The sequence below is a fragment of the Diadema setosum genome, chromosome 13 (genome assembly GCF_964275005.1).
Source record: "Diadema setosum chromosome 13, eeDiaSeto1, whole genome shotgun sequence".
Classification (NCBI taxonomy): Eukaryota; Metazoa; Echinodermata; class Echinoidea; order Diadematoida; family Diadematidae; genus Diadema; species Diadema setosum.
The window spans coordinates 10741391-10768194 of NC_092697.1; the positions used below are offsets into that span (position 1 = coordinate 10741391).

General features: G+C 40.6%; 2 protein-coding genes across 2 annotated transcripts; one reads left to right on the forward strand and one right to left on the reverse strand.

Moving 5' to 3' along the window:
• Positions 1 to 405: 405 nt before the first annotated feature.
• Positions 406 to 13977, reverse strand: LOC140237175 (metalloendopeptidase OMA1, mitochondrial-like). The gene is made up of 9 exons (XM_072317117.1): positions 13789 to 13977; positions 10698 to 11041; positions 9570 to 9798; positions 7472 to 7645; positions 5513 to 5620; positions 4682 to 4810; positions 3505 to 3579; positions 2102 to 2251; positions 406 to 525 (listed from the first exon to the last, which is right to left on the reverse strand). The coding sequence occupies exons 2-9, from the start codon at positions 11036 to 11038 to the stop codon at positions 406 to 408; spliced, it is 1326 nt and encodes a 441-aa protein (XP_072173218.1). The 5' UTR covers positions 11039 to 11041; positions 13789 to 13977.
• A 152-nt stretch (positions 13978 to 14129) lies between these two features.
• On the forward strand, positions 14130 to 26788 carry LOC140236909 (protein PET100 homolog, mitochondrial-like). Its single transcript, XM_072316845.1, has 4 exons — positions 14130 to 14270; positions 23615 to 23701; positions 24547 to 24579; positions 25295 to 26788. The coding sequence occupies exons 1-4, from the start codon at positions 14130 to 14132 to the stop codon at positions 25412 to 25414; spliced, it is 381 nt and encodes a 126-aa protein (XP_072172946.1). The 3' UTR covers positions 25415 to 26788.
• The last annotated feature ends 16 nt before the right edge of the window (positions 26789 to 26804 follow it).

Consider the following 26804-nt stretch of genomic DNA (forward strand, 5'->3'; position numbering starts at 1 on the left):
CTCTAGACTCAACAATCGCGATTTAACAACTCGCAAAATTGTGGGGAAGTCACAATTCGTGAAATATTTTACTCACTAAATATAAGGCGTATACAGTACATCATATGTGCACACAGTGCACTCCCGTTATAACAAACACGGTTATAACGAAATTTCGGTTACAAGAAGATAAAGATTCAGGCCACAACATTATCATCTCTATGTTTTTTTATTGCTCATTTGTTCGGTTACAACGAAATTTCGATATAACGACACAAAAATGCCAGTCCCGAGGACTTCATTATAACAGGAGTTCACTGTACAAATTGTACTCATAAACTTCCAGCTGCACAGTTTACATCATACTTCAGCGATTGCGAGAGTTCTACTTGGTGGGTCTGGCGTGCATCCACCTTCTAGCAGCCATCATGCACCGGCCACCTCTACTGCTGCTGATGCTGGGGGAGCCCGGATCGCCGCTCTGGCTTTGCCCGATATCCTCATTGGGAGCGGAGGGCAGTTGCAGTACTGTCTCACTTGCAGGGCCTGGTATGGCACACAAAGTGAGGAACACATCTCATTACAATGTCTCAACTTGTCACCGCAGTCATCAGATATTGCTCACTTGAATACACCACGACAGTGAATATACTGTCACAATGAAATAAACAGAAACTTGCAGATGTTATTTCAAATATTCATTCATGAATTACAACCAGTGAATGAGAGTGTATTTGGATCAGTGGTATTACTGGTCCTAGGGCAACTTCCCATTCAAACCCCCCCCCCCCCCCTTCATCACTCCAACTTGTACTTCTACACTCTCACACAATTACTCTCAAAATAAATTCATCAGAGACAACTGACATTCCTTGCTCCACACCCACACTGAAAGAGAATCACTCTTGTCAAATTTTATTCTGCACTCCACAACAATATATCTTCCCCCACCCCAATCACCCAAAAAATTAGCAATGGGCAATTTACCCAGGGCCATAACAATCTAGTAAAATGCCTAACTATGAATACTACATATACTATAATATAACTGCCCAAGTATGAATACTACACAGAAATGGCCCTCTATCTAATTCTACTCTCTGGGATGCCCTTTTTTCCCACTGGCAATTGTCTTCGGAGTTAACTGTACGAGTTTAATGTCCCACTGGAGAATGTTTGTCCTGGTATTAGGTAATTGGTAGTTTTGCAGGCAGTTGGGTAGATACTGGTAGTTTTCTAGGCAGTTTGGGTGGATACCAGTACTTCCAACCTTTGGCAATAGGGAAGTACATTTTGTGTTACTGAGGTGATGATTGGTAATGTAAACTGAAATCATCCAACACATGTATCATTTAAGAGGGATCCCCCATCCCCCCCCCCCCATACATACATGTGGATTCAATGAATGCAGAAAAATTAATATTATGCAAGAGGGAGGTTTGAAGGTATTGGACAATCCATTCCAATAGATTTTTAAAGTTTGGGTGAGATTTGAGTGCTGTCGTTGCTAGATGAGATGACTACAACAATTTGTGATGTCAGAGGAGGGCAATGACATAGAAGAAAATATAAAGGGAAGTCAAATATTCAATATCTAATTGCAAAGACAAATGCTGTTCTGAAGCCAATATTCTTGGGGTAAATATTGGAACTGATTTCATACCAGAGGAACATATAATTCTTTTAGTCAGGAAAAAAAATGCAAGAGCTGAAAAAAGGCTAAATCTATTTCAATGTATAGCATACGATAATAGCAGCAGCAGTTAAAAAAGAAAAAAAAAGAAAAAAAAAGCAGCATTTGTTCTAGTCTTGGCTGCATAAAATGTAAAGAAAAGTCATGGCTACAAAATCAATTGTATTTTTGTTTTTACAAGTTGTCAAGGCACTAACAATGTAGCAATCATTGACATTGTCACAACAATACTAAATAAGTACATGGAACCCCAATCACTCTGAAACCATTTCGGTACTACACCCCTCCTACCCCCCCCCCCCCCCTCCCCCATCCTTAATGATTAACATCATGGTTTTCAGTTTGCAGACAGGAGCCACCATATAAGCCTTTACAGCATACCACATCCGCAAACCTATCACAGTTTGGTTTGCTTTTTTTTTTGCTCACCTTTGGCAGTAATGTCTGTATGTGTGCTGCCCTCTTGAGGTGAGATGGATGCGTGCTGAGGAACTCGAGAGGTTCCGCCTCCCCCATGGCCGTCTGCTTGGCTTCCACTGTTTCCCAAAATTGCTGGCACTCTCGCACATCAAAGCAGCTCTTGAAGGGATAAGGTATAAGATGACACTGATCTATAATCATGTAACAACTCCTTGTGCCTTAAAGGGATGGTACAGTATTGGTGGAGATGAGAATTGGGCTTTTAACTTTTTGCGAGATACCAAGAAAACACTTAGGATATAGTGCAGAGCATACCATTTTAAGAGGAATTCAAAGTTGATTTGATGAAAATCGGGTTTGGAATGACTGAAACATCCAAAAACAAAGTGGTCGTAATAAAGTGTGGGTCCCACACTTTATTAGAATCGCTCTTTTTGGATATCTCAGCCATTTCAAAACCAATTTTCATCAAATAAACATTGAATTCCTCATAGAATTACATACTCTTTCATATTTCATAAGAGGTTTCTCATTATTTCACCAAAAAATGTTAGAAACCTGAAATTAGGTCTCAACCAAAACTGTACAATCCCTTTACCTCACAGATTTCAAATACTGTAAAAGTGGATATTTTCACGCAACTAATTTTTCCCGCTCAGCCGGGTAAAAAGAGTTTCGCGTGTTTGTAATTCCGCGGAATGAAGACATCACTACTGGAACACATGGCAAGCAAAAATGTTCACATGATTATATTTTCGCGCTAGTTTCTGGTTGCGCGAAATGCGCGAAAATTTCAACACCGCGAAAATTTCCACTTTTCAGTACTAATTTTAAGAGGCATGTTAACATTGCAAGAGTTGTGGCTCTTGCACACCTTAGTTCCACTTATGCTTCATTTTGGATAAAATCAAAGGTTTGTAGAACCATACCATTCAGTCTCCAATTAAAGGTTATCTGCACATTATAATCTAAATATTTCTTGTTGTGCATTATCTTGCTTTCAAATTGCTTTTCACCCACACTTGAAAGTAGTTGAGAGAATCTATTTTAGGGAAAAGCTAAAAAGACTGGCACTGATTTCACAATCAATATTTACTTCTGATTCCTCACCCTCTGTCTTTAAAATAATCTCATAAATGAATGACTTTGTCATCGATTATCATGTGTTTGTGAGAAAAATTGTTACAATTATTTTCTTATTCCCTTGTGAACTGTTCAGAATTAATGATGGTACAATATTCCCTCTAAAAGAAGAATAATAATGATAATGACGATGACAAAGACATTAATAATAATAATAATAATAATAATAATAATAATAATAATAATAATAATAATAATAATAATAATAATAATAATAATGATAATAATAATAATGATAATAATACAGTGTAATAAAAAAAATGGCTTACCTTTGCAGCTAACATCAGTCCAACTTCATCTGCTTCTGTCTCCAATACTCTGTTGTATGGCATCTGGATCAGTAGCTACAAGTGGCAGAAGAAGAGAAGAGGCTTGCACATAGGAATCATTAAGTGATGGCAAGAAATACATAAAGGCAAGGAACAGAAATAAAGAAAAGGAGATGTAGAATCATCCCACATTTCATTTGCAATGAGGCACAGTGAGAACAAACAAACAAAAACTGAAAATCAAAGTGCAGCCTTTGAAACTGGATCATTCTACATTGCGCTCCCATTTTAACGAACACGGTTATAACGAAATTCTGGTTACAACGAAGTAAAAATTCAGGTTGCAACATATCCACTCTATGCATCTTTATTGTTTGTTTGATTTATAATGAAATTCTGAAATAACGAAAGAAAACTGCCAGTCCTGAGGACTTTGTTATAATGGGAGTCTATTGTATATCACAATGATATCGGATGTAGATTCACTAGCTCCTCTTCATTTCATGAAGTCAAACTTCACCTATGCTCGGTAAAGCTGAAACATGTGTGATATATGACAAAGGAAATGCAGCAAAGAGAATGATAGGTTAGTATTGGTAAGATTTTCTGTTATATTTCAGCACAGTGTGTAATGATAAAACTACAATATCAACAACAGAACAACGAAGAACAGCATGATATAGAACAAAGCATTCTCAAGTGTTAAGACTGACTACTGTATACGGCAAATATTTCGCAAGGTTTTAATTTTTATGACTTTCACAAGTCAGGTGCTGTTCGCGAAATTACAGACACGCGAAAATATTGACTCTGATCCCAATATGAATGTGACATACACGTATACATTTCTCCATTCAGAAAAGTACTCCAAGATCACAAATTTAACCACTCACGAAATCGTCGGAAGTCCCGATTCACAAAAATTTAGACTCACTAAATATATGGCGTATACAATATCTTGACTGTCCTGTCAAAATTTAAAGTCACATATTATATACTCAATAAAATAAAGGCACTATAGAAGTAAAGCCAAATAATTCAAAGCACAATAAAACTGATTATGATTTAACTTGGTATACTGGCTGTCCATGAAATTCAGTGCCATACCTTTCCAATAATTAAATAATGTTGATAATCAAGAAGGTAGGCACACAACACAGACAAAACAATTGCATACCTGAATGACTTTCTGTTTGAACCACGTTGCCACAAGAGCGATACCATCATTAGGGAGGAAAGTCCAGAGGGCGGTCAGAACAGCGATCATGAAGAAATCAAACAACTCCATGAAGCTTACCATCTCAGCCTGCAAAATACCAACAGGTATGGCATATAGTAAGTACACACATAGATCTCTCACAGTGAAATATATCACTATGGAAGTATGGTAGATACATGATATCAATATAACTATAGATCTCTCATAGTGAAATACACTTTGTATATCACTGTGACTTCGCAAGTATGGCAGATGCATAATATAAATACTGAGTATAACTTATATACCAGGTATACATGTATATATTACACATTAATTACATTGTATGAGATTACATGCTATTAAAGATACATCATACATACTGTATCACCATTACTACTAGAGCCCCACTGCACAACAGTTGGATTGGCTGCTATTGTTACATTATTGAATTTTCAGTGGCAATTACAAGAAATAATGTGATTTTTGTTCCTATTTCTTGACATTCCTTATTTTTTTTTTATTACATAATGATCTGGGGAGCTACATGCAGATAGAACCAATCAACACACTCAGGTTTTAAGTTCTAATATCATCAAATTTTCTATTCATTTCCTCATGTGCACTTGTGGCATGTGAGATATTTACATGACATTTATATGTTATCGTGTATCGTGAAAGGTGCACGAAAATGCCATAATATAAAGCATATGAGCTTGGGAGTCAATGCCATCTTAAAGCAGTTTAAAAACCAGCAATAGAGAACATTCCTCTTTACAGAGCTCTAGAAGCCAGCCAGGCAGGACTTACAGCGTGGCTAAGTACCACATGTGCCATTTCGTGAGCCAGAACTGTGCCCAGCTGCTCCAGGTTATCCGTCATCTCCAAAACGCCAGCAAAGACAAAGATGTGACCATTCTGTAACAAAAGGGCAAACAAAACCAAGCTGTGACAAATCTCCTTCAAGGACAAGTATAAAGACTGTGATTGGTCATCCACAAAACAAGTGATTTTTTAAGTACTCTGCTGGCACCACGGTGATTTCCTTATGGCAATAGTATGAATCAATGAGAAGCCTGGGAAAAAGATGAGTACAAAGCAGCTTTTGAAAAAACAAGAGACCCGCGGGTCTAGCGCTCACCTGAGTATCGCAAGTTCACCTTTCACGCAGTCACTAATCTAAATTATTCACAGCTCTACTAAAATTTGACCAGGCATTCTCAAGTAGAAGATGAAAATATACAATAAAAAAAAAAAGGCCCAAATTTTTTAAGATTTCTTAATTTGGGGAGATTGGGGGCCCCTGGGGCCCCCTGGGTGGGGCATGGTGCCCATTTTGAAAAATTGAGATCCTGACCCCCTAGGGATGCTACCTGCCAAGTTTGACGAAAATCCATCATGAGGTTTTCAGGAAGAAGATGAAAATGTACAATTCAGGCCCCTATTTGGACCCCCCCCCCCCCCCCCCCCCCCCGCCCCCAAGAGGGGCACCCCTGGATCTGCTATGAACAAACTTGAAACTACAGTCATTAATGTACTCACTCATAGTATTATCTTAGTTCTATAACTTCTGATTCTAGAGAAGATTTTTAAAGATTTCTTCATGGGGGGGGGGGGGGGGGGTTGGGGCCCCCTGGGGGCCTCCTGGGTGGGGCATGGTGCCCATTTTAACAAATTAAGTTTCTAACCCCCTAGGGATGCTACCTGCCAAGTTTGGTGAAAATGGGTCATGGGGTTCTCAAGAAGAAGATGAAAACTTACCTTGTTAGCACTTAATATTTATGTATATCCATTTATATGTATGGTACCAACAATGTATATGATATATGTGTATGTATCTGCATAAGCAATGATATAATGCAGGAACCAATAAATCAAATCAAATCAAAATGTACAATTTAGGCCCCATTAGGACCGCTCCCCACCCCCCTCCCCTGGGTCCCAAGGGGGGCACCCCTGATTCTGCCATGAACAAACTTGAAACTACAGTCATCAATGTACTAACTCTAAGTATTAACTTAGCTCTATCACTTCTGGTTCTAGAGAAGAAGATTTTTACAGATTCCTTAATTTTGGGGGGTTTGGGCCCCCCTGGGGGCCCCCTGGGTGGGGCATGGTGCCCATTTTAACAAATTGAGTTCCTAACCCCCTAGGGATGCTACCTGCCAAGTTTGATGGAAATCAGTCTTGGGGTTTTCAAGAAGAAAATGAAAATGTAAAAAGTTTACGCACGACGGATGACGGACGACGCACGACGCACGCCGGACGCCGGACGAAGGGCGATCGCAATAGCTCAAGTCCAGGTGAGCTAAAAAACCATTATTACTGCTGTCACAATATCACATCTATTTTTTTTTCTCAAACTACAAGTCAACAAAGTGAATTATGTATTGTATACAATCCAAGAAAACGGTTGCAGCATGGCTAGAAAACAGAGCAAATATTGGGAAGCCTATCATTACCTATAGCTCAATCCCCAGGTAGTTTTAAACTTTAATTTCCCACCTGCTAATCTCCTACTGAATGATATAGACGAATAAAGTTGGTGAAAATTGGAGGCCTAGCAAATGGTCACTACATACAATGTATATATGGCATCATCAAGAATTGATTGGCTTGAACAGAAAACAAAAACAACATGTGCATAATCTACTTCTTCAAGAAACAGACCCAGATATGACAACACATTCTGGGTCTTTAGGGGCCCTTGAATAGCCCTGGACAAGTAAAACTGTCAATCTTGATTTACAACAAAACCTTTGGACTGACCGGTAGGACAAAGGCATTTCCATTCTTGCTGTTGACCACATGGATGGTCCAGGTCTGGTTGCGGATCTGGGCCACGTCCTGATTGCCCTGGATCAGTCTCGTGACGACGTCGGTGATGACCCCGTAAATTGGGTGACTCGTCGGCACAAAGTCATCTTTGTGCTGCTCGCAGTGCTGCTCGAAAACCAGCCACAAGACAACATTATATGGGGTCAAGCTAAACACTTTTATTTGCTGCCTCTGAAATGTACTATTTCCCTTCAGATTTGGCACGCGGTAAACCTGGCTCCTTAGATGTAAGGCAGTTCGAATGGCTTACAGATCTTTCTCTGCGAAAGTATAATCCAATCATATTTAAGCATGAACAAGAACATACAATTGCTGATAAAACCAGCTGCTGCCAAGAAAGCAGACTCAGGCTCTGATTCTCTCTGAGAGAGAAGACTTAATTATTTTGATATCATCGATATCATTTGATTTGATATCCAAAGACATTACTGTCTACGCAACTTGGGACTGCTCAACAATTTTGCAAGTGGTTAAACTCATGATCGTGGAGTACAGCAATGGACGAAAAACTCTACTTGTCACTTCACATTCACACTGGGATAAGAATGAATACTTTTGTGTGCATTAAAATTTGCAAAGAGCACATTCACAAAAATTAAACTTCTTGAAATATATGGCATATACAGTTCTTTGCATGATTATCTCGTTGATATCTCCTCATTTTTGACGTGCCTGATCTTTCTGAAATGATTTGCCTTCAACTGTACCACGGTTTGAAACTACTGTAAAACGAGGAATGTTCGCGTGCATTTTAATTTCATGAATTTCGCGAGTGCCAAGATTTGCGAAATTAATAAAATGCACGCGAAAGTTCTTGTCTACACTATATGCACTGAATGCTAGTGGCAATTCGCGAAAATTTCATGCCGCGAAACAGGTTGTCGGCTCCAATTCGCGAAAATTGCATGCCGCGAATATATCGTGTTTTACAGTAATCTGTTTTTCTCGTGGCCGTATAGGGTCACCTTAGATTTGAAATGTTGGTAGCCGAAAAAGAAATGTTGTGGCCCGGAATAAAAGAAAACATAACAATCCATTTTGATTCTCAGCTACTAGATGGGACAACCAAAAGATAGCTGGTATGGAAGTTTGGTTGCCCGACATTAACTTTCAGTGACCCCGGGAAACCGGGTCACGAGGCTACCAGGCCAGCATTAATGTCAAGCTCTGCCTGTATCAATATGCCAAGGATTTCTGAAGATACATATGCACACACAAAAAGGGAATGAAAATGCTGCGATCTTATCTAAGCTTTGACTTGTTCATGGCTGTCAGCATCACTCTGGCAAATTTTGCATCAGACTTCTCCTGAATTTTAGGCAGTGAGACATGAGAACTTGCCCTGATAATTTCCTAGTCACCGCGTACGCTCACGGGAAAGTATAGCTGATGTGAGAGGAGGGTGCTTCATTAAAAATCAATTTATGAAAAATAAGAAATTTTCAGAAATCCCAAACTTCCATGTGTTATTACCAAAACAGGATTTGGGGTGACAGTAGGATACACAGAGATGAGATAACGACGTTATGGATCTCACAGGTTTCTAGAGATTTGAAATACTCCGACCCCATCCCAACCCCCCCCCCCCCAAAAAAAAAAAAAAAAAAAAATCTTTAGAACAGGAATGCTAGAAGTAAGAAGTATACTTCAAATCATATTATTCTTGAGTTACTAGTAGTATTATCTGGCGATGATGAATCTGTTTGGGTGGGGTTTAGAGTTGCTGAATTCCCCCCCCCCCCAAAAAAAAAAAAAGCAAATATATCTTTATGTACAATACAGTGACAGAACAGTGGCAAGACATCATTGCCGAATCAAATACGCCAATACGCACCATTCAAAGTGACAGATATCATTAGTTGATGAAAACATTTACACTTGGGTTCTTCAAAGCTTTCCTACAATTGTATATCTTTTTGGTCAGATTTCAAAGAAACTTTAATCACTCTTAGCTGTTTCATTCCTTTCATCTAAATCAAATTCAGGCAAGTCAGAGTTTCACTTCAGAGTAGGGGGAGAAGCAACCCACCATTTTGTACTCGTCTTCGACTATCTTCTGAAATTGAGTCCCATTGAAGATGATGAAACGAGGCCGGTTGGTCAGTGGTGTGTAGTCTATATGATACCAGTAGTACCCTACGCCCGCTGCCAACATTCCAACCAGTCCAGCTGCCAACTTGCCTCGGTTGGCATGTAGTCTTTCCCTGACTGTCAAGTGTTTGTGCTTTGGGTGCTTTTTCCAGCGATTCCTGAGTGTTCTACAGAGGGGGAGGTGGGGGGGGGGGGGGAGAATATTAACATCAGAGCATGGCTACCCATCAGCATCAACAAATTATTGACTGCAGTTGGCATAATCACTACAAAATGAATAGTTGCAGTGTATCAGGGCAATCACCCCCCAAGGGTGATTACCCCCTGGCTAAATACTGGTTAGTGATAAGGTCAAAGTAAAGATTAGGGTTAGGTTTAGAGTACAGAGGTTGGGGTTAGGGTTAGGATTAGGTTCAGGATTTGGGTTAGGATTAGGGTTAGGGTTAGGGGAAGGGTCCGGGGTAGTTGCCCAGGGGGTAATTGCCCTAGACCCAGTTGCAGATAGCAAATAGCATAGAACCTCTGATTAATGTGTTTTTAATGGACTGCCATCTCTACTCTGATCATAAATTCAATAAAACTATTAGGAATTTAATGGCTTGTCTTTAAAAAAAAAGAAAAAATATATACATGTATGTACATATCTAGACATATTCACAATACTGGGCTCAAACAAACTTGCTAATCACTTTTACCAGATATTTATGGATGACACTACAGGCTTAATACTTGATGAAGTCTTTGAAATACATGTATCATCTCTAGATAAATTGCTGCCCACCTTCATAGAAAACTGCTCACATGTAAGGGGAAAAAAGACACAAGATTTCTAAGGAAACACCTGTTACTTGAAAGCCTGGAGCTCTATCACTATACTTTACTTAACAATTTGGTTTACAGTGTCTATAACAAAGATCACTCACAGCTATTTAGTATGTAGCAAGTATAAGATGAGATTGGGGACAACACTGACAAGATAGTATACATGCAACTGGTTGCAAATCACATTTAAGCCAATAAAGAGCAATTACAACGCAAATGTCCGGGCTCCCTTATGCACCCTTACCTCCCTGTCAATATTGCAGCAGTCTTGGCGAAAGTCTTTACAGCTAGCCACAGTGCCAACGGAGGCGCATGTCTGGGCCTTGAGGTATGAATGTATCTTTCGAGGCACGGGTGTAAGCGTTCATGTTTGATGCATTGCTGGAAAGGGGGTGAAAGACTTTTGTGCTGTCTGACGTGGCCTCCATTCATCATCTGTGTATGACGATGATATGAAGCCCGAAAGGGTTGAGCTGCATTGACAGGGCACTGCACACTCGTTCTGCAGCATACTGTTTGCAAGATGTAACTGGGTCTTGCGATCAGGAAACTTAGCCGCGTTCCTACTGTACGACAACCAGCCATTTCCTGTGGGGTTATAACACACAACAGACAGAAACATAAACATAATACAAGTGTAATAATGAGATGACAGAGATTTTTGCATATTTTAGCACAGTAATAGATGATATTAAATACTACTTTTATAGGGCCATGAAAAAAACAACAACAAAGAGGCAGTACATACAAACAAAGATCAACAATAAAATCACAGCTGGAATTTAACGAGATATGTGCTGAAAACATATTTGTATAGAATATTGTATGCACAAACTGTATAAATATATTTTTTTGAATTGCATTTAATTATAATTCTTGCCCGTCCTTTTGTCCCACCCATTCATGGTTGCTTTTTGGTATGTCTTGGTTCCTTCCTTTTGGATGTTCTTTTCTTGTCCTTATTTATTGCAAATCCGGTTCTTTTTTATGCGACTCATGATTTATGAAACAGTGTATAACGACATACAGTTTTAATATTGTATATTTGCTCATGAGATCAGCCTCGAAAGGCCAATGGCCTACTGCTGATTTCCTCCACCATTTATTTTAATTGTTATGTCAATCTTGAACACACACTTTTTAACTTTTAACTGTGATTATGTACTTATCCAAAATAATTTTTGGTTTGTATATGTATGTGTTAGAACTGATTGATTGAATATTTATATGTTTTTACCTGAACTTGTGGAAACTAAACTGAAACTAAACTGAAACTCAAACATAAATAATAGAAAGTGGGACTAAGCACACTTGACGTTTTTTGGCTGTCTTATTGATGACTAAAATGGCCCTTGTCGCAAACAGAGATGCCATCTAGTATATACCAGAGAGAGTTGAAACTAAAGAATTTTATCACTTACATCTGTAAATTCATGTAGCTATGATTATGAACATTTCCTTTATTCAGTTTATGAATTTCATTAATCTGGTTTTATCCTCTCCTGTTTGTTTGTTGTTGTCTTTTTTTTTTAATTGCGCATGCAGGAGCAGACCTTTAAAAAAATGTTAAATGAAATGCGAAAGGCTTTTGATTGTAATTCAGATAGAAAACAACACCTGAAAGTGTATCTAATCAGTAACCTGACTAGACCCTTTAGTATAAATACAGATGGCAGTAAACATCAGATCACAACATCCAAAGAAGTGTTTAAGTGGTTAGTTGTGTAATTTAAAGCCCAATAAATATCTAGGATCAGAAATTTATATCCTGTATCCTTTATGAGAATTAGCTCATATTGTAGCACTGCTGATCTTATCTTTACTCTTTGGAAAACAGACAGCTACCATTAGACTGGAAGTCGGCTCATCAATCAACTATTTTTCAAAATTTGAGCCAGGTAGTTTAACATAAAACTATTATTGTTTGTAAAAGTCATGGAAAAGTGTTCTGTGTTGAAGATTAGCAAACACAAAGCACAAAAATGCATACGGTACTGAGTATCAATCAGAGAGAAGCATGTACTTAGTATGGTAGCTGTACTACACAATGACCACCCTTTTTTAAACCGATCGCGTAGCACTGGCGCACAGAACCCTTAGTACGCACTGCACGGTGCGCAGAGCACATAAAAATGGATTGGCTTTGACTGTTGATGAGGATGTGCAGGAAAAAGCGAAAATTCACTGTTCATTAATGGTCTGAATCAAGGACAAAATTTCGAATGAATATTTTAAAGGTGCATGGTCCCGGTGTTTTAGTCAAATGCGTACGTGATGGCACGGCACAAGTTTCCTATAGAGACCTACGCTATCGACTCCTCTTTCGCGCTTACGCTTTGGCCCACTTCCCCGAGTCCGAAGAAGTCCGATCCACTGTAGTCAGTGGTCCGATCACAGTTCGGCTCATGATTCAGCTGAGGGGGATGACAGCTTTAATAAACTTCTTTTGTGATGTCATAAACAAGCACATATGCACGCACCCTGGCATTACTACAGTCACAGACTGCGCGATGCGCAGAGAAGACAACGAAGGCAACATTACTTAGCAACACCTACGCACTTTACTCTTGATGACAGCTCGACAACTTCGGTAATCTTCGTATCAATGCTAACGGTGATCGGCAGTATTACCAACAGCGCCCTCTACATTACCAGGACTATGCCCCTTTAACCGAATCATAATGTAATGTCTATGGAAGTTTCTAAAAAGCTTCGTACAAAACGGTGTTCAGTACAACTCGGTTTGTGTGCATTGTCAATGCAAAAACAGCAGTCGATCTAAAAAAGGAGCCGCACTGCGGGGAGCTGAAAAGAGGCCACGCAAGTTCGACGGCAATATTTTTGCACCGAAACTTCGAATTGAAAAGGGAACAACGGCATTTGATAGTGCTGGATTTTCTCAATCACGTAGGTCAAGTTTTTACATAAATTTCAGTGTTAAATATTCTTATCAAGCAAATAAACATTAGGCGGTTGATGAGTAGTGCTAGGTCCAACCATCAGTAGTGCCTATAAGCCTAGAATCTAGTAGCTCTCAAGGCTTGCTAGGAGGTTCATGCCGTCGCTTTGTAGATTAAAAACAGTGTTTTAGATAACTTTCCCAAGGCAACTTTGAAAGCTAGTACTGAGTAGTAGATGTAGTCGAGTTCTACAAGGAATTGTCGGATTGTGAGACATGTTTAACAGAAGGACTTTTGCCTTTACCATCTTTACCCTACACAAGTCAGCTCAGTTCACTTTTCCAGTTTTAACTCAGTAGGCCTAGGCCTATGTATATTACTGTGTACAAGGAGCGCCCCGGAGTTACACAGGCTATGCATGATTATGAAACTTACGCAGCCGAACTCTCAGTGTACGTGTAGTTTTGTCTCTGCTGTCTCTTGGAAGATCCGATCTTTGATCAGAAACGTACACAGGGCTTTCTGTATTCGGCTGCTGGCCTCATCAAATGAAATAATGAAAAGGAAGATTGCAACAGCGATGCATGTGTATTTAGATGGCTTGTGTGATGAGGGCTTCGCAATTCCCCAATTCGCATTCGCTAACTTTGCGGCGCTGTGACCGGACCGCGCGCCAGAACATGTGCCGTCTATGCAGCGGCGGCGGCAGGCAGCGGTATGTCAACTGGCCCGCGCCGCTGGCGTGCGCCGCATGCAAGCAAGCAAAGATCCTTCTGATGCAAGCCATCTGTGTTGCGCAATTCTTCGAAGGCGAATCGAACTTGACCAGGGAAGGAACGAAAAAGCTAGTAGTATTCAGCAATCAGATTAGATCCAGATCTGTAATAATGGGGACTTGGAAGCTGGAAGTTGTCAAGGTACAGTGCATGATATATTGAAACTTAGTAATGCTATGATGTGCAAGAAACTGTTTGCAAAGACGGTGTGACTGTGGGCCAAAGTACTGAATGTAGTCCCACCGATTGAAATCGAAGGTGTGGTTGTGAGCGCCATCACTATGCAGATCCCTAAAAGTTTTATGTTAACATGTTTAATTAACTATACGCACAGTTACAGCCCAGCGGCTGTACGGCGTCTGCTCGGGCTAGTTTAACATTAGTAAATTTTATTTGTTTACTCTAACGTTAGGTCTAGACCCTTGCCTTAGCCCCTTAGTCTTTAGAGCAAAAACCCAATATTAGGAACTTAGACAACATGCTAGGCATTGACCTGAAAGTTGTAAACAAGTGTACCTACCTATGGACTGGTTAGGAGTCCTAGGAATTCAGCTGTCTGATGTCGATGAGGCTTGTGCCGAAAGGGTGGGTTGGGTGGTGGAGCGTCGCGTTAATGGGATCACCACCCTTCGTCCAAAGCCCCCCCCCCCCCCCCCCCCCCCCCCCGTTTCGCTGAAAGGAAAAAACTCTAAGTGAAGTGTAACAGATTTGGGATTAGTTTCATCTAGATCTATCATTTACCTCTGTCTGCAACTTACAACTGAGATGTTGAAAAGGCATTTGTATCTTCAGTATTCAATACTGCATAAACTGGTAATATGTGAGTTTGAATGAAATGGAATGAGCTTAAGTGTGACAACAACAACACACAAACTTCTAGCAACTTGCTTAGGCTTGAGGGGAATCTGTCACCAAGGGCTACCTAAAAGGGATATATTCAAATACATACAAATGCCAGGAAGTCACTAATATGTGTATGGGGAGTAGTGAGCAAATTAATATAGATGTGGTATTCATTATGTCTAATGCACTTTTAAAGAAATATGTTATCGCAATTTTATTATATTAGTGTAATTATAAAGTAGGATTGTAATGGCATTGTAGAAAATCTGCAACACATTAAAATACAATTCTATGACCTGAAATATCAAGAATGCTATGAGTCATTTTAAGGTAAATTGTGCATGGCCCCTAAACCTCTTTGATTGACATTCATTCTTAAAAATCTGAATATTTTAATCCATAAGCAGTAACATTTCTGTAAACTTTAAACATAAGCACACTTATATACCTGTTTAGCATGCAAAAGTGAAACAAAAGGATGATATGGTGGTGGGCATTTTGCAGTTCTACCACATCTTTTGCATTCAACATCTTTCAAATACATTTTGTCACAATCACAAACTATTGTGATCATTTATTTATTTTTCTTTCACATTTAGAGATTACATGGCAGAACACAGATTTAATTTGAAAATCTTTTTGCTTTAGATTTTACTGTATCAGTGTGACGAAGCATAAGGAATATAGGGCCTATCATAATGAATATGACTAATAACATATTCATTGCACATTATTGTGCTTGGACATAGAGCTGCAGATCGGTCCGGGCAGACCATCCAAAGTAGAAGAGAAGCCAAACTGCTGATGAGTGTCTTTCTCGAAAATGAGAAATGCTGAAATTGCTGAGAAGCTTCATTTTGGGAGACAATGTATATAATAACAAATTGTTTCTGGGAGACAATGTACATAATAACAAAGTGTTCCTGGTAGACAATGTACAGTATAAGAAAGTGTCTCAAAATGCTGATATGACCCTTCTTTGCACGTTACATAAGGTATCCTGAATTCGATGAGAGGGATCACACTTGTTTAAATGGTCAGCTGTAGGCACCTGGAATCGAGTCAAGGGAATACCAGTTGTAAAGAAAAGGTATAACTGGTGGAAGTCTGACACTGGTCAAAACAAGATGAGGAGTGACAGTTTTATCTGCCCCATGAGTACTAGCTTTAAGTTGACAAGGGGGTAATGTGCTGACATTAGTCCCTAGGTGCTGACACTAGTCTTTATTGTGCTGACACTAGTCTTTATTTTGCTGACAGTGCCTTGTGGAGTGTCCACTTCATAATTATTCATCAGATGACCAATGGTAATCTATATGATTGGTTAATTGTGTCGGCAAGGGGAGGGACATCTATGTGCCATATTTAATGTTACATTTTAATTTGGTTTCCAAGAGGGGCGGACTCAGTAAAATAATCATATGCATGAAGCTTGAGAGCCTGAAACAAAACCAGGGTGCAAGACCTCAAAATAGTTAGTTACAACTCGACATCTTCAAGTAGCTCATTGAGTGAAGAATCATTTCACTCCAACTGTACACATCATTTTCGGCTGAATAAAAGTCCAGCGGACACCAAGGTTCACATACGACTTGTGTGGAATGGGACTTTGATTTTCAACGACTGCCGGTGTGTGTGCAGGTGAATGATGCGTGAAAGGTACGCCAACATCCATGAGTGTTGAAAACCTCGTTACACTTGGTGGCAGCGGTGGGATGAACTCCCATGAAATTGCAAGCAAGCAACCATCAGTTGAGACTGTTTCTGTTTTCTGTGTGATCCAGAAATATCACCTGAGTAGCCGAGTAGCAACCATGCTGGTTGTGAGGTTGCTGTTATAGAACAGTTTCTTGAGACTCAGAAGTTTGGCGAGTCCCAACATTGAGAGAACAATTTGAAAAGCTAAGCTGAGCTGCATGAAGTCAGTCGTCTGCAACGCAGTTGTGATGTCTTCAACGCTTTCGACATTGGGCTGACCAGGTTGCAGACAGACGCCGGTCCAGGGACGGGCTGAGACGAGGACGTGGACGGTGCCGTCAGGACGGAGTCTGGGACCCAGGAGGGACGAGACTACACGGAGCAGCAGACAGCTGAGCAGGGTGACCACAACACATCGCCAGGGACGATTGACAGGGAGAGCAAAAGTCTTATCGTAGGGGTAAGTGAGCTTCTCTCGGTCAATTTCACGGCAAGGCAGAGGGGGTAAACAGTACTACAAATAATCACTGTTATATCCTAAGTGTTGTGACAGGTTGTTGTTAAGACTGTATTAACATGGAGGGGGAAAGCAACTTAAGTCAGTTAAGAATGCAAGAGTTGAGGCAAAAGTGTGAAGAGTTGGGGCTGCCACATGAAGGACTGAATAGAAATCAGTTGGTTCAGAGCATAGAAGAGGCAAATAAAGGGCAAGTTTCATCTCAGCCAGAGGCGACTGTTGTTAGCACAGATGGGGATGAGGCCCAAAATGCTGCTGCACGCAAAGAGTCTTTAGAAGAAACGCGCATGCGCTTTGAATTAGAAAAGTTGAGAATGCAAGTGCGGCTAGCAGAGCTAGAAAAAGAAAAGCGTGAAAACATGCCTGGCGCAGCACCTGGAAATGCAAGCGTGGTGGAGGGAGGTATTAGGCGGCAACTTCCCTTTTACAAAGAAGGGGAGGATGTAGATGTATTCCTGCGTACTTTTGAAAAGATGGCCCATTTGAATAACTGGCCTAGGGATGTATGGGCACTACAACTGGCCCCACTGTTGTCAGGAAAGGCCAGAGAAGCATATGCCAGACTGTCATTAGAGAGTAGTAGGGACTACGACGCAGTGAAAGCAGCCATACTGCGTAGATATGACCTGACTCCAGATGCGTACCGGGTTAAGTTTAGAGAGTTGAGAGTTGACAAAGAAGAGACGTACACAGAATTCTCTGTGAAGCTCTCCGACCTGTTAGGGCGTTGGCTAGAGGGGGCGGGAGCAGACACAGATGTTGACAAATTGAAGGAGCAAATCCTTATGGAGCAAATGTTGAAGCAAGTCCCCTATGACTTAAGAGTATGGCTCCGGGATCATGAGCCGCCAACACTTCAGGCCATGGCGAGGCTCGCAGACCAATATGTGCAGAGTAGAAAAGGAATGGGAAAGCCCCAGGGATACACAGGAGGCAGACAGGACCTCAGATCATTCCCTAAATCTGGAGGAAAGCCCAGTTTTGGGAGCGGGAAAGGGGAAAACATACCCCAGAAACCGGTACACAACCAAGAACAGAAAGGCAGTCGGGGGAAGATACAGTGCTATAAGTGTGGCAAGCTAGGGCACATAGCAGTAAACTGTCAGAACGCTCAAAAATCTACCCCAAAGGAGGAAAGGGATGCAAAACAAGGCCCTGCATACTTCTGTAGATCTAGACCCCACAAATTCTTAGAGGCATACACTAGCCAGGCTATGCTAGGAGGAAGAAAGGTGAGCCTATTGCGTGATTCAGGCTGCACCCATTCCCTTGCTAGAGTAGACGTAGTAGACCCTGACCTCATTATCCCAGGAGAGACAATCCATGTTAGGGGTTTATTCATTAAGAAAGAGCTACCAGTGGCCAGAGTACATCTGACGAGTGATGCCTATGGTATTCAGAAGTGGATTCGTGTGGGAGTAGTCGATGATATTGAAGTAGACATGATACTGGGCAATGAACTTGTCCATGAAGAAGACCCCGAGTTGAAAATGCCCGTAGTGAGTGGAAAGGAAGAGGGCTTGGTAGTAACACGGAGCCAGGCTCGCGTGGAAAAAGAAAAGGTAGAAAACGAGAGAACAGAGAGGGAGAACTCCCAAGTTCGTGTGAGAGACTTATTCAGCATGAATGAGGGAAATGATGAAGTAGTTGATGCTGACAAAGCTCCCATGGATGGGGAATCTCACGAGGGGGAAGAAAGTAGCCACAAAGCAGGAGAACAGATGGGGAAGAAAGAATCCATAGACTCAAGAAGTAGAGGGCACAGCCAATTAGACATGGGGGTAACAGAATTAATTCAAGCCCAGCAAGAGGACATAGGCCTAAAGTCAATTTGGGAGAAAGTAGAGGAGGAGGATGGAAACACGAAATGCTACTTTTATGTGGACAAGGGGGTGCTCATGCGTAAATGGTCTGGTGCAAATCAAGCCCAAGGGGAGGGATACAGACAAATAGTAGTCCCTAAGCAGTACAGAGGAAAGCTGCTACATATTGCACATGACAATCTGACGGCAGGTCAGTTGGGGGTTGGTAAAACACAACAGAGGCTGATGCAAAATTTCTACTGGCCAGGGATATTCCGGGATGTAGCAGAATTTTGCAAAACATGTGGTCCATGCCAAAAGTGTGCAAGTCAGTACCGGGGAGGGAAGGCAAAACTAGTGTCAGTCCCAGTGATCGGCAGGCCATTCAGGAAGGTTGCTATGGATATTGTGGGCCCCTTACCAAGAAGCAAAAAGGGCAATAAATACATCCTTGTCCTCTGTGATTACGCAACACGTTATCCCGAGGCAGTACCCCTCCCCTCAGTAGAGGCTGAAAAGGTGGCAGACGAACTGATAAAGATCTTCAGCCGAGTAGGGATTCCAGACGAGCTCTTAACAGATCAGGGGTCAAACTTTATGTCCCTCCTAATGAAACAGCTGTGTAGTAGTCTGGGTATCAAGCAGCTAAGGACCAGCCCTTATCACCCCCAAGCCAACGGACTGGTAGAGAGATTTAATGGGACTTTGAAGGGGATGCTGAAACCGTACACTACAGAAGGGGATGTGACCTGGGATGAACTCATCCCCTATGTGTTGTTTGCATACCGAGAGGTTCCCCAAGAATCAACGGGATTCTCCCCATTTGAACTTTTGTATGGGCACAGAGTAAGGGGACCCCTAGATATCATTCGGGAGACCTGGACAGGTGAAATTCCCTCACAAGAGAGCATAGTGACGTATGTGCTAAGGAGCAGAGAAAATCTGGCCGCAATCACGAAGGCAGCCCAGACAAACCTAGCCATGGCCCAGAAGAAACAACAAGTGTGGTATGATAGGAAAGCCAGAGCAAAAGACCTGAATGTAGGCCAAAAAGTGCTGGTGCTACTCCCATGCAGCACTAATAAGCTAATGGCTAAATGGCAAGGCCCCTATCCAGTGATACAAAAGCTGAGTGACGTTAACTATGTGATTGAGATGGGGGACAAAAGAAAGAAACACCGCGTGTTTCATACAAACATGCTGCGTGAGTGGCGAGAGCGGGAGAGTACATTGTACATAGACGTTGAAAGTGCCGAGTGTGAGGAATTAGACGAGGTCATCGAGTCAATGACCTGTGAAGTGTCCCCATCTGAGGTCAAGATACCAGACTACCTCTCAGATGCACAGACGAAACAAGTGACTGACCTAGTAGGGGAGTATAGCGACATCCTTAGTGACAAACCTGGACGGACGGATGTAGTGAGACATGACTTAATCACTACAAATGACCGCCCAATCAGACAGAGGGCATACCGACTCCCACATGCGTTAAAAGATACAGTAAAGAAAGAACTAGATGAGATGTTGGATGCGGGAATCATCTCCCCTTCCGATTCCCCATATGCTAGCCCCCTTGTGATTGTTAGAAAGAAAGATGACACCCTTCGACTTTGCGTCGATTATCGCAAACTTAACCAAGTGACTGAATTTGACGCATACCCAATGCCCAATATAGAAGCCATCATAGACGAGCTAGGAAAGGCCAAGTTTATGACCACGATCGACCTGACAAAAGGGTACTGGCAAGTTCCCCTAACCGACGATGCAAAGAGAAAGTCTGCATTTATTACACCCTTTGGCCTCTTTCAATTCAATGTGATGCCTTTTGGGATGCAGGGCGCGCCAGCCACCTTTCAGCGGCTTGTAGATCAGGTGCTGCGTGGATTAAGCAAGTTTGCGACTGCGTACATAGATGACATTATCATCTACAGTGAATCTTGGGAGCAGCATCTGGTCCATGTCCGGGAAGTGCTAGAAAGGTTGAGAGCAGCAGGCCTAACAGCAAAACCCAGTAAGTGTAAAGTCGCCAGGAGGGAGGTACTCTATCTGGGGTTTGTTTTGGGAGGGGGTTGTGTGAAACCCGAACCAGCTAAAGTGGAGGCAGTAATGAATTACCCGCAGCCTGCAACAAAGACGGATGTCAGAGCCTTCTTGGGCCTAACAGGCTACTACAGGAAGTTCATTCCAAACTATAGCAAAGTGGCAGCCCCACTCTCGGACCTCACTCGTAAAAGTGAACCTAGACTAGTTAGGTGGAACAACGAATGTGGCCAGGCATTTGAGTCCCTGAAGAAGTCCCTTGCTTGCTCACCTGTGCTCAAAAATCCCGACTTCTCCAAAGAATTCATCGTACAGGTAGATGCCTCAGAAAGGGGAATTGGAGCAGTTTTGAGTCAAAGGGATGATGAAGGTGATGATCACCCAGTGGCATACATAAGCAGAAAGTTACTGCCAAGAGAGCAAAAGTATGCCACTATCGAGAAAGAGTGTATGGCAATCGTGTGGAGCACCCAAAAATTCCAGCCATACTTGTTTGGACGACAGTTCCTCGTACAGACCGATCACAATCCTTTGAAATGGCTCCACACGATGAAAAATCAAAACCCAAGACTGATGAGATGGAGTCTGGCACTACAGACACACTCAATGAAACTTGAGCACAGGAGCGGTAGCAAAAATGGGAATGCAGACGGTTTATCTAGAATGTAATATATCTGAAATGGCATGACATGACTAAGATGGCGGATGAGGTAGTACTTGTATCTCATATTTTCAGTTAAGATATAACTGTAAGTGTTCATGTATGCTAATTGTATGTTGACAAAAAAAAAAAAAAAAAGGGCAAAGTTAGGTATTCGTGTAACTGGCTAATTTCAACTCCTAAAGCAACCGATCATGGGAAATATATACATGTTATAAAGCCAGACTAGGCCCGGTAAGCATGCAATACCTACCGTTTGAATGAAATAATTATGTGTGTCAACTCTGCCTTGCCAATAGTGAAAGAGAGCTCACAATTGTACCCTAGACATAACATGTTGAACATTGCTATCCAAAGGAAACCGTGCATCAAGAGACTGAGTAACTAGAAGTCAAGAGATTCGAATAATCAGCGATGAACCCGAACACACATGCATATTGAACTAGCATGGACACTTTGAAAACTGGAAGTGTGTCGTCATTAAATGTGACAAAATATGCACTGACTCAAGAAATATGATCGATTATGCTTCTGGTGTTATGTACAAATGCATGAGTAATAATGTTTATGTGATTTCGTGGTTTATGATTTAATAATGATTGTTTCATTTCATACAGAACAGTGACTCGCAAGTATCCATCCAACTATTCTAATTTGGGTATGAAAAGGGTCTTAATGAAGTGAAAACTTTCAACTACATTCCATTCCCTTTTCATCGTCTTGGGTAGGGGGATGTCTGTGACGAAGCATAAGGAATATAGGGCCTATCATAATGAATATGACTAATAACATATTCATTGCACATTATTGTGCTTGGACATAGAGCTGCAGATCGGTCCGGGCAGACCATCCAAAGTAGAAGAGAAGCCAGGACATAGAGCTGCAGATCGGTCCGGGCAGACCATCCAAAGTAGAAGAGAAGCCAAACTGCTGATGAGTGTCTTTCTCGAAAATGAGAAATGCTGAAATTGCTGAGAAGCTTCATTTTGGGAGACAATGTATATAATAACAAATTGTTTCTGGGAGACAATGTACATAATAACAAAGTGTTCCTGGTAGACAATGTACAGTATAAGAAAGTGTCTCAAAATGCTGATATGACCCTTCTTTGCACGTTACATAAGGTATCCTGAATTCGATGAGAGGGATCACACTTGTTTAAATGGTCAGCTGTAGGCACCTGGAATCGAGTCAAGGGAATACCAGTTGTAAAGAAAAGGTATAACTGGTGGAAGTCTGACACTGGTCAAAACAAGATGAGGAGTGACAGTTTTATCTGCCCCATGAGTACTAGCTTTAAGTTGACAAGGGGGTAATGTGCTGACATTAGTCCCTAGGTGCTGACACTAGTCTTTATTGTGCTGACACTAGTCTTTATTTTGCTGACAGTGCCTTGTGGAGTGTCCACTTCATAATTATTCATCAGATGACCAATGGTAATCTATATGATTGGTTAATTGTGTCGGCAAGGGGAGGGACATCTATGTGCCATATTTAATGTTACATTTTAATTTGGTTTCCAAGAGGGGCGGACTCAGTAAAATAATCATATGCATGAAGCTTGAGAGCCTGAAACAAAACCAGGGTGCAAGACCTCAAAATAGTTAGTTACAACTCGACATCTTCAAGTAGCTCATTGAGTGAAGAATCATTTCACTCCAACTGTACACATCATTTTCGGCTGAATAAAAGTCCAGCGGACACCAAGGTTCACATACGACTTGTGTGGAATGGGACTTTGATTTTCAACGACTGCCGGTGTGTGTGCAGGTGAATGATGCGTGAAAGGTACGCCAACATCCATGAGTGTTGAAAACCTCGTTACAATCAGTTGTAACTGGAACTTTAGTTGCAAACTTCTTGTCATTTATGTGGAACCTTTCTTTGGTTTTCTTTGCATATTTTGTTTTATGTCTCCATTCAGATGTCAATCTATGTAATGTTTCCTGTAGCGATGTTCTACTACTTCAATCAGACAGACCTCTTTGAGAAATATGTGTCGCAGAAAGTGGTATGTTACACTTTCCATGAATTGGAAAGATGATTTTACATATCGTCGCTGGGGCGACAAGACCTCGTATCTACAAAATGTCAAATGTTCAGGAGAGCAAAAAAACATGGCGGCCAAAGCACTATAGCGAATGGGATAGCCTTTCCTTTGACATGCCGTGGTGGCTTCATTTTTAGAGTAAGACAGTTGGGATTTGGACAGGACATCACTTAACCCATTATTTGACTATTAATCCAAAAAAAGTAATTTTCACCAAAATTGCAGATACAAGGTCTTGTCACCCCAGCAACAAATATGTACATTTATGTTTCAAAATTGAATATGCAGCCACATGGGTAAACCAGTTCAAATTGCATTGCATTTACATGTAATTGGACTATCAGGAGTCAATTCATGGTCATATACTGGAAGGAATGTAATTTATTCACACTGTTCTTGTAGATGGAGCAGAGGTAGAGAATGAATGCATGTTTTTACCATATTATCACATATTAATGTTTGAAAGAAATTACGTAATACTTTGGATCATATGTGCACATTGATGAATTCCAGGGTTTCCCAGCTCTGGAAATGCTGTCCCTCTGATAAAAATTTCTATATTCAGAGAACACACATTCCAAGTTCAAGTTTCAAAATCAATGTGATTTCATAAGGTAGAACTGTGATTTACAAAAAGAAAACAAACAAACAAAAACAATATCTATCAATCATGCAGTAGTTAACCAAGAAGTTCTTTATACATGTCCAACATTCCAAATTGAATTTCATATTCTTAGATATACCTTATATTAAATGCCATCAAAGTAATCAGACTTGATGTATTTCATCTTCTGTTTCCCTAACAGAAAGACATGTATCCTCCAGAAAGCAAGATGCATGTAAGTACAAATAGAGGAGTTGAACAGGAAATGGAAGATAGACCTGTAGCCTGGCAAATGCTGAGCTCTCGACTTGTAATGTACACAATATTTATCCCAGTTTGTAGATTAGACTTGTTTAACAGTGAAACATAATACCTAAGCATTCTTTCCGAGAGTAAAACAAAATGTTACATTTGGGAAGAGACAAAATTGCTTGAAACTTCAAAGTTTATTGTATTTTGGATATATAAAAAGCAGTTGACCTGGTACTTTTACTTTATTTCCTTTATCAATATGAATTTTAGAATTTTAGTTTATTTTATCAATATCTACTCTTGCAATGTCAATCAGACAACAACAATGACAACAATAAACAAGAATAATCAGGAAATCGGGTATTAAGTGGGTCACCAATTATCTGAAGGCAAAATTAAATGTCTTATGTCGAAGACTTGACTCCTACAGGTGAAAAGGAGTAGAAAAGTATTTAAAATCATGCTCCGTTGTCATAATTATTGCAGTTGTTTTCTCCCAGTAAAAGTGAAACACAGTTCAAAAGAAATTGACAGCTCATAGGAAATTTATAGGAAATGCAATGATCAGCTAGACAAATCATGTGAATGAATTTGAGGAAATAAAACAAAGCCCATTTCCATTTTTAATGTGCGCATGCATTTGGTCATGTCATTAAAAGAAATTTTAATTATCGCTCCTTTCATATTGCCCCAATCAGAGGCAAGAGTTGGAAGACTTGAGGAAGAGAATGCAAGTGAAGCACGAGCAGAAACTTCGACGCCTGGAAGAGGAGGAGAGGATTATGATCGCAGATGCAAAGAAAGCCTCTGCCAGATAGCCTCATACCAGATAGCCTTACACGCATCCGTGCCCAGATCACATCGAAAAGTAAAGACTGTGTGGCTGCAGGAAATGAAATGGAAAGTTGAGGAGCAGCTGTGAGGTGATGATTCAGAAATTGATTGCTTTTGGATTAAAAATCGTATTTGGCAGCATCTATCCAAATGGAGCCACTGACAGTGATGGAGTGGACTTCTTTGAAGAGAGTTGTTTCAGTGCTCAAGGAGCAAGTGATTTCTTAATCAGAGAAGAAAGAATCCACCACAATTTTCTTCCTCGAAGCATTGCAGGGACAAACACCGCCTTATTGTAATTTGGCTTTGTGGAATGTGTTTGCTTGAAGCATTTGAATGATATGTCTTTAGAAGGAGATTCTTCAGTTTGATCGAGACTAATTTGTGTGCAATGTTTTGCATTGAATGTGGCTTGGATGAAAGATGTTAATAGGATGTTTTGCATTGAATGTGGCTTGGATGAAAGATGTTAATAGGATATTCATGCAGTTGCTCTGCATGCCTTTGTCTGAAATTTGGAAAACTGCAGTGTATCACAGTTCTGAATATTGAATGGTACTGTGCAGCTGTAGAACTGGTTAATATCCATTAAAGACTTTTGGAATAGGAAGTTTGATAAGTGGGCAGTTTTGTTTAGGAACAGGATGTTCAGAAGAATTGCATGAGCAATATCATGCTGAAATCTTAGAAAGTTTTGCACCAAGCAAAAATGAACTGAAAAAGAAGAAGCAAAAGTCCAGTGTAATATTGGTGAAAAACAGATAGGTTTCAGTTTGGTATCATGTGTCAAAGAAGCAATTCACTAAATTTTCATTGCATTCACTCTGTATTATTGTCTCATGTCATTGCCTGGATGACAAATTTTCAAGGTTTTGCTTGTAATCATTCTTTTTTTTAACATAATCAATTTTTTTTCAATTTTTTTTTTTATGGATGCAAATTTTTGTTACGATACCACTTGTCATTAGCTATAGTGACAGAGGATGGGAAAAATGTAGAATATGTTTGCACATGTTACCGCTATGTAACATCATCCATATGAAACATGGATTCTCAGAATTGTAGAGACTTGTATGATGCTTTACTAGCTGAGCTCAGCTCCAGTGTTTGTACAGATATACGTGTAACCTACATATTATGGCCTACACATGTATTGTATAAGTATTTGATGGTGGAACATGTAATGTTCTCCTGTGGAAGAACATTTTTGTGTTTACAATCACAAATGATGTACCTAAAAGTAGAATGGTAATATTTTCAGTGATTGAGAAGAATGATTTATCACATTTTTGTGCAATGCTGAAAAAAATACCCCCCCCCCAAAAAAAAAAAAAAAAAAAAAAAAAAAAAAAAAACACCACCAAGAGACATACA